Source organism: Phoxinus phoxinus (genome assembly GCF_949152265.1).
Source record: "Phoxinus phoxinus genome assembly, chromosome: 20".
NCBI classification, from domain to species: domain Eukaryota; kingdom Metazoa; phylum Chordata; class Actinopteri; order Cypriniformes; family Leuciscidae; genus Phoxinus; species Phoxinus phoxinus.
In genome coordinates, this window is record NC_136895.1 from 329,098 (window position 1) to 337,728 (window position 8,631).

General features: G+C 43.8%; 3 protein-coding genes across 3 annotated transcripts; all 3 read left to right on the forward strand.

Annotated features, from left to right (window-relative positions):
* Positions 1-800: 800 nt before the first annotated feature.
* LOC306988779 (uncharacterized protein) lies at positions 801-2,519 on the forward strand (the record flags this gene model as incomplete). Its single annotated transcript, XM_079593928.1, has 2 exons — positions 801-1,055; positions 1,811-2,519. Exon 2 carries the CDS (start codon positions 1,821-1,823, stop codon positions 2,517-2,519), a length of 699 nt encoding a protein of 232 aa, XP_079450054.1. The 5' UTR covers positions 801-1,055; positions 1,811-1,820.
* A 153-nt stretch (positions 2,520-2,672) lies between these two features.
* Positions 2,673-5,051, forward strand: LOC306988780 (uncharacterized protein; the record flags this gene model as incomplete). The annotated part of the gene is made up of 6 exons (XM_079593929.1): positions 2,673-2,748; positions 2,859-2,921; positions 3,305-3,373; positions 3,458-3,562; positions 3,730-3,798; positions 3,952-5,051. 6 exons carry the CDS (start codon positions 2,673-2,675, stop codon positions 5,049-5,051), a joined length of 1,482 nt encoding a protein of 493 aa, XP_079450055.1.
* Positions 5,052-6,046: 995 nt separating this feature from the next.
* Positions 6,047-8,235, forward strand: LOC306988781 (uncharacterized protein; the record flags this gene model as incomplete). Its single annotated transcript, XM_079593930.1, has 2 exons — positions 6,047-7,234; positions 7,334-8,235. Exons 1-2 carry the CDS (start codon positions 6,478-6,480, stop codon positions 8,233-8,235), a joined length of 1,659 nt encoding a protein of 552 aa, XP_079450056.1. The 5' UTR covers positions 6,047-6,477.
* Positions 8,236-8,631: the final 396 nt, after the last annotated feature.

Sequence of the window (8,631 nt, forward strand, 5' to 3'; positions counted from 1 at the left end):
AGACCTCTGGCACACCGGAATTAACTTTCTGCATTGGCCGGGAATCGGACCCGGGTCTCCCGCGTGGGAAGCGAGAATTCTACCACTGAACCACCAATGCTCAGCGACCTCTGAAAAAAACACCCATGAGCTAGCAATCGCTGTCAGTAATGTTCATTAGCAGAAGTTACATAACAAAGCTTCAAAGAACCAGACCTCTGGCACACCTGAATTAACTTTCTGCATTGGCCGGGAATCGGACAAGGGGCTCCCGCGTGGCAGGCGAGAATTCTAACACTGAACCACCAATGCTCAGTGACCTCTAAAAAAAACACCCATGAGCTAGCAATTGCTGTCAGTAATGTTCATTAGCAGAAGTTACATAACAAAGCTTCAAAGAACCAGACCTCTGGCACACCGGAATTAACTTTCTGCATTGGCCGGGAATCGGACCCGGGTCTCCCGCGTGGCAGGCGAGAATTCTACCACTGAACCACCAATGCTCAGTGACCTCTAAAAAAAACACCCTTGAGCTAGCAATTGCTGTCAGTAATGTTCATTAGCAGAAGTTACATAACAAAGCTTCAAAGAACCAGACCTCTGGCACACCGGAATTAACTTTCTGCATTGGCCGGGAATCGGACCCAGGTCTCCCGCGTGGGAAGCGAGAATTCTACCACTGAACCACCAATGCTCAGCGACCTCTGAAAAAAACACCCATGAGCTAGCAATCGCTGTCAGTAATGTTCATTAGCAGAAGTTACATAACAAAGCTTCAAAGAACCAGACATCTGACACACCTGAATTAACTTTCTGCATTGGCCGGGAATCGGACCCGGGTCTCCCGCGCCGGACCCGAGAATTGTTTAGCTAAATGGCCCTAAACCGTTTCCCATTCATTCTCAATGGTAGTGCTAAACCACTACGGATGCAATATATTTTTGGCCGCTACGACTTTTGGCGCTGTTCCGAGTTTTTACAGACGCGCGACGTTTTGAAAACTTTTATTCCAGACAAACTTCTGTGGAGACATCGACTCACTACCATCATCCACACTTATTTTCTATTTATCAAAGGTAAGATACGTTGTTTGATATTATTATTCATTTAAAACTAAAGGGTAAATGTACAGTCCTATTGGTAACGTTACTGTAGCTAGCATAGGTTGCTTGTTAAGAGATGACGTGTTATGAAATGAAGCGCCGAATAATTAATTAACATGAGCGTTTTAATTATTAATGTGTATAGTTTTCATGTCATGATGTTAAATTATCTTGTCAGTCCGTTTCTGACAATGTTGTGTTGATGTGTTACCTCAGCACACTCGTTTTAGATGGTGGTGAATACGAGCTAAAAAATTAATGGGAATGGGATTTATGGGAATGGTTTTCATATTGTGACGACAAATAAGCTATGTATAACATACATTTAATGTGTTGATAACTCGCCTACAGATAGGCCTACTGTCTGACTAATTATACATTGCACTAACCTTAACCAAAATCTTGACAACCCAGTATTAATTACCATCTCAGACTAAACCATTAATTCTTTTTTGAATGTCATTAAAAACATTCAAATATTTTTTTTTTTATGTATGAAAAAATATTGTCTTCTTGACCTTTTGAACTACAGTATGTGACTGAAGTTCAGAGATAAAAGATTGAACAAGCCCTTGTGTGATCCATTTCTCAATATTTGTAATTTTAAATTATCCACAGTTGAGCCCACATATATTTCTGTTGTGCTCACTGTGTGAAGAGTTTTGCAAAAGTGACCTAAGTATTGAGAAATTTGTAAATTAAACCTAAAATGATATTGTTCTTTCAAGGTAGATCAAGATGCAGAAGAAAATGATGTTCTTCCCAGGGAGAATATGTGTTGTGTTCCGCAAGGGACAACTCGGATTTCTCCTCCAGGAGCCGTCTAAAGAAGCTAGGCGGATTAAGGAGGACCCCACTCAGCAGGACAAGTCTGTGGCCATGAGGGAGGACCTTGTGCGGCAGAATGCTCTGGCTGTGGTCCGTCAGAGAGGAGGGGATGCCTCAGACAGGACGGAGGTGCTGGGAGACTACATCCTGCAGTTTGGGAAATATAAAGGGAAGTCTTTCAGGTGGCTTTTGGAGAATGATGTAGGGTACACTATGTATCTCATCAAGAACCTCAGGAAGGAGGAGGCATCAGGCATCTGTATGTCTGAGGGGCATGGCAAGGACAGCCTACAGTCATTTGTTAATTATGCTCTTAGTTTTGGAGAGATCCAGTCTCTTCTTGCCTATGAGGCCAGTGGAGTGGGTGTTGCGTCAGCCTCGTCGGAAGATGACCAGCTGGTTGGCTTTGGTTCCCGGGCCAAGAGCACCTGGAAGGAGATATGGGATGGCAGAGCTGATGGCTATGCAGACTTCATCTTGGGGAAGAGCTGCGTCCCAGGTACACGCATGTGGAAGTTGCAGCAGTACCTGCGGAAGAGGCAGGAATCTGCCACTGCTGAGCATGCATCAAGGGCCCCAGCTAAACCCCTGGGTAGGTTATCCTATTAACATTTTTGTAAAAAAAATTTGATTCAAATTACTATTCATGTATGACCAGAAATATACTTTTAAATATTTCCTGTATACAGCCATGTTAAAATATACATGTGAAAAATACTTATAATTCATCCTAAATTTGGAAAACAAATTCTTGTCTGTGCCATGGTGATGGATGACGATGAAGAGCTGGAGAGGGCGATGTTGGGCATCTCACCTTCTAAGCTACAAGTGCAGAGCTGTAAGTACACTGTTATTACACTGACCAAATGTCAGAATTGATGATGTCCTATGGTCTATTTTGTATCTGCAGTCTTCAACTTTTATTTCTCTGTGTTTGTGTGTAACCAGTTGCTGTGCCAGCAGCAGTAGCAGCAGCTGTCATACCCAGAGTGTCACCAGGAGCAAAGAAAGGTGTTTAAATAAAAGGTTTCAGGGTTGGAGTATGATTCTTTTACATGATGATCTGCCCTCCTAAACTGAACCTTCACTTAACTTGTTATATTGTTTGTGTTCTGGCCATGTTCCGGCCATGTTCCTCTAACAATATGGTTGAATACTGCCGTTATACTAACTGTCCTAAGGACTATGAATTGATCCTACCATGATGAACTGATTCCAACCGCAAGGAGGGTAAATATGCACTTTTTTTTTCCATTCATGATGTATTAAAAACAAATTAAGTAGCGTTGGGTACTAACACTTGAATGCATGCTTGTTCATTGAGTTCTTACTAACACCAACACTTGCATATATTGTGAATTCTGAAATGACTGATGATTTTTTGTCTGTTATAGTTTTATCTGAGGCACTGTCCAAACCAAATCCTGATACAACTGCTGAACTGCAATCATCACCTGTTGATGGTAAAAACACTGTAATCAGGTTAATGTAGTCAAATGTTGAGTTAAATTTGGTTGCAAAAAATTGGTATATTTATGTTCATGTAGCTCCAGCCTCTCCAAGCCTGAAGAGGAAAACCCCTGTGCCCCTTCCAGCAGAGTTGACGTTCCTAGTAAAGGAGACAACAGCAGAGATGCCTGAGTCAACTCTAGGTATGTTTCCATTTTAGTGTAAGACTGATACTCAATTACACATCGGCTTAATGCATAGCAGATCTAACTCTGTATCATTTTCACAAACACAAACAAAATGTGTTCATCACATCATGATGCTAATAGCCTGTACAAATGCAAAACATAAAGACTGCACTTCTTTTTAGGACACCGCACAAGTGCTGCAGGCACCTCTGCATGCAAAGCGCTTGCCTTTGAGGATAGTGGTGAAGATGGTAAGAATGAACAGCATGTAGACAACCCTTCCATTTTGTGAACTCCTGACACTAAGATGTTGTCTTAACTCTGCTTTAATCATTTTGTTTTTCACACTATGCAATCTATAATTTTTTTTTTTTTTTTAAAGCATTTTTCTTTTTAAATCCTAGTTCCCTCAGCTCAGCCACCCATTCCTGTTCCTGTTCACCTGCCTGGGCATGAACACGACATGAGCAACTGGAGCTGTTCTCAACACCAGAAGCTGTGGATGAGGATAGAGCTTCAGGATCTCGGGCTGTGGCCTGGGTCTCGTTCAGTGCGTAACCCAGGGAACACAATTTCACTATGGCGTCTTCCTCCACAACCTGAGCTTGTTGATACGGTGGCTGCGCTCCCATCTCCCAACTTCTTCCAGCTCCACCCATTTTTCATCTGGAAGCCCGAGAGTCACATCATGGTCAGGTTGAGGAACAATTACATCCTCCCATGTCTGCATGGATGTCCTCATCCACAGGTGGTCTCTGCAGGTGTGGGCAGGCCCCGAGTGATTGTTGGCACCAGTGGCCAGTATTACATCTTGTCCTCACGTCTCTGCTGCAAGTCATGTCGGAGGAACTGGTTTGCTGACAATCCACGATGGCTTGAGAAGCTGCCTAAGCGGTTTACCAACCTTCTGCCCGCATTCCTGACCTACAAGAAGGCCATCTGCAAGACTGTGATGGATGAGCTGAGGCGCACTGCCAAGTCGCCAAACGATATGGCAAACCAGGTGAATGAGCTCATGCACCTCAAGTATGAGCGAGCTCACCTGGCATACCTCCATGCCATAGAAAGCGTCAGGGATGCTGAGGCCGGCATACATGGACAGAGGACCATTGGGCAGTTTCTGAGGAAGGAGAACACGCCACGTGCTTTCGGGCATTATGACGACCAAGATGGGTGGTATGGAGTCTCCGTGTCCAGCTTCTACCTGACCGACTGCCTACTAGATGAGTTCAGACATCAACAGCCAGCCATGACCAAACTACTCCAGGGCACTTTTGGGCAGGTCCTCAGGTCAGACCACACCAGGAAAGTTGCAAGAAAAGTAACGCTGGCATCTGGTGTCATGTCTAGTTATGCCATCATGAATGAGAACTGGCTGATTGTTTCCTGGGTGATGGTTCAGTCTGAAACTGAGAGGTCCTTGGAGCCGATGTACCAGGGAATGGCCAAGAGGTACAGCGATGCTGGAGTGGACAAGGCAGGCTTCCACTGGATGGACAGGTGAGAACAGCCATCTTTTCTCTTACCACTGCCATTCAAACAGCCAATGTAATGTCTAATAACTAGTGCTGTTAATCGCCTAAATGCGATTAATATAATTGCGATTAATAAAAACTAATATTTATATTGTAATGATTTTACATTTACTCCCCAAATAAACATAGAAACAACATAGAGACAGTTGTTTATATTTTAAATATTTGTTTATTGGTCTATTTTTATGAAAGAAGGCACCAATACTGCTACTGGTGTCTTGATGAAAGTGATAATTTTTTCTAAATTTTAGTCATTAATTATATGCATTCAGCATTACAGTATAATTGAAAGCTATACTTTAAAAATATTTATAAGAATTTAAATAATATAACAACTTTTAATTTAAGTGAACTTAAGTCGAGTCAAGTCATCTTCATTTATATAGTGCTTTTAACTATGTAGATGGTTTCAAATCTGCTTTACAGAGATAAACATATAATTTAAGGTAACAGATTGTTTTGGCTTTAAAGCTGTTCTTGTAACTTAAAACAATCTTCACATAAACCCATTATATTAAATGTCACATTTACCTGAGCATTCAACATACATTTTTGTTTTCTATTGGCCCAGTCAGACCAGTTCAGATTTTTACTTGCCCTGTCAAAATGCACAAAAAGGTATTGTTTTCATAGTTTTTGACTCATCTAACCTCGTTTACAGTGCTTTATGATTTTTAAGTAGGTATATCAAGTAGGATATATACATAAATTGAATAAAGTTATCAAAACGTCACAGCCTTCACTGCATAAATGATAAATTAAATATTCATTGATCCTTCTTAAAGCTACAAATATGATTTAGTCAAGAGCAGTGAGTGATTTACTTTTTGATTTGTTCTTTGATTAACATTAATGACAAACAGAAAAAAAATATTTTAATTTTGACAGCACTATTAATAACAAATTCTGTTTCTTTAAAAAAATCTAAATTGATCTACATCTTTGTGCCTTGCATTTGGGGATTGCTGTGCTCCATTTAAGATCCCAGACTGCATCCCTGGTGAACATCTACACTGGGATGCCTGGAAGACTACCCCTTCCATTGTAGCTGGGACCACCTCTGGACCGCTGGAGAACACCTGTGCCTCACGGTCACATTTCAACCATAACATTGTGGTGAAGCTGGACTTGTTCCACTGCCTGAGGCGTTTTTCACGGGAGTGCACCTCTGAGCATCACCCTCTGTTCAGCACTTTCTGCCAACTCCTCTCTGCAGCCTTCTCTGTGGTGGATCAGGAGGACCTGAAGAGGCTCCAGGATGCCTATAGGTTCTGTGGTATCCATCCAGCCAATCCCACCAAACAGCACATACGGGAGCACTGCAGGACCAAAATACCACAACCCACAGAGCTGCTGGACAGAGTGGAGAAAGTCCTGAAGCATCTGCACCAGGCCATGGACCCCAACAGTGTCCCACTCTTCAAGCCATCCATGCTGAAAACTTGGCGCATACAGAGAGTGCACATTCTCCGCGGTTGCCTCAGTGACCCTGAACTCTCTGAGGGCATAATGTACCGTTATGGTGGAACTCTTCAGCTAAACCACGTACCTGGTGAAGGCGCCAAAGTCCCCATCTGGATCGCAGTCAGAGGTACGTCACAGCAGGAGGGGTACCACTTCCACCAGGCCCAGTGGATCACTGGGACTCATGTCTCCACTGAATTGTTCCAGGCCCAGGGCATGACAGGGGTGGCACGGTGGAACTACCAACGGCTGGTGGACCTTAAGCAGCCAGGTGTCATCCTCCCTGATGTGTTTGACCCAGCTCTAATGGTGGAGCTAAATTCTGCCTCCAAGAGAGTGACTGGGCAGGAGAAGTACCCAGCACTTCATCTCTCTGACAGAGACACCGGAGAGAGGTTTGGCCTAGAGTACACAGAGCCAGGTTGCCGTCCAGTTCCTCTGGATTGGGACAAACACAGAACCCAAAAGAGAGATGAACCAGCTGCTCTTGTGCCTCTGCCTCCTGTGCAGACACGTGGTCCTGCCCAAGCCCATACTCCAGATGCAGCACCCTCCTCCAGCTGGACACTGATTTCCGGCACGGCATCCCCCAGACCGGCATCATCAATCGGTCGTTCGCTCTCTCCTCGTGCACTGCTAAAGCAGGAGATGGCATCAGAAGACGACCAGGCACCTCCAGTGGCGATGGGTAAGTTAACATAATCTTTTTAGACATACATTTTTGCATTATGTTTTAATGTAACATCATGATCTTCTGATGAACTGTCATTGCTTTATTGTGTTCCAGAAATCTCACATGCCATGCCCCTCCCGCTGAGGTCCTCGCCGAGGAGCGCTCGCACAGGACCCATAAAGACGGGTGGTCGGGTTTTTGTGTTGGACCACACACGCTGGACGCCAACCATGAAAGAAGCTATCGACAGCTTGCTGCAGAAGTACCATGGGGAAAAGGACATTCTGAAGCTTGTAGATCGAGACTATGCTGAAATGGTCCATCAGTCTGCCACAGATCCCAATAGCTTGATGCACCCCACAACCAAGCTGCACATATCCCGCTATGTGAAGCACCTGGCAAAACTCCTGAACACCAGCTCTTCTTTGAACACAAGCCAGGAAAAACTTCTGGAGACTCAGCAGCTGTGGCACTCTTTAACAAAGGGGAGTGAGACGGCCAGTGTTCCTGTGGTCACCATGGAGCCGGCTATTGTGAACCCACCTGCACCTGCCCTGTCCACACCTCTGATACAAGACTCCATTGAGAAGATTGTGGAGAGCATCTTGGAGAGGCAGCAGCAACAGCATCAGCCAGAGCAGAAGAAAAGGCAGACAAAGACATGCCTTGCTTGTGGACAGCCCAAGTCTCGATATGAGACTGATGAATCCTCTATCCACTTTTTCCACCAGCAAGGGCCTGTGCGCTACTTCTATTGTTCAAAGAAGGTGCATCAAAGTTATGCTGCTGAGGGACTCTCTAACCCCAAAATGCCTTTTGGAGAATTTGCACAGACAGAATTCTTCCAGAGGGAGCTGGAGGCCACCAAGAAACGGGTGGAGGAAAAGGCCAGACTCCCAGCAAACAGGCCGCCGGTGCAGATTCTGCCACATGGACCTGAAACAGGGGCCAAACAGCCCACACATCCATACGGGCTTCCCTGGAGTGGCAGGGAAATATATCTACTGCCCATCTAAAGTGTACTCTTTGTACAGAGATAAGGGCATGGCCAAGGAGATGAACTGGAATCAATTTCAGCAGTCTCCTTACTATGAGACAGAGAGGCAGAGATGGGTGGATGAAAGGAAGAAATAGCCAATGTTGCTTAATTGCCTGGCGGAAATCCTGTATTTTGTTTTATATTTTATTTTAACTGATCCTATACGTTTTTCAAACATGCCCTCTTTCATATTTTTTTAAGTTCTTGTTAAAAAAAAAATATATATATATATTTTTCGTTTTGTTTTCATTCATAACTTGATTGTTGTTAGTGAAACTGTTCATTTTAATTGAAATATATCATTCTTCTTTTTCTTCTTACATGTAAATAAACGTTATATTGATGATTCTTTTCTACACTGTGTTCTGTCTCC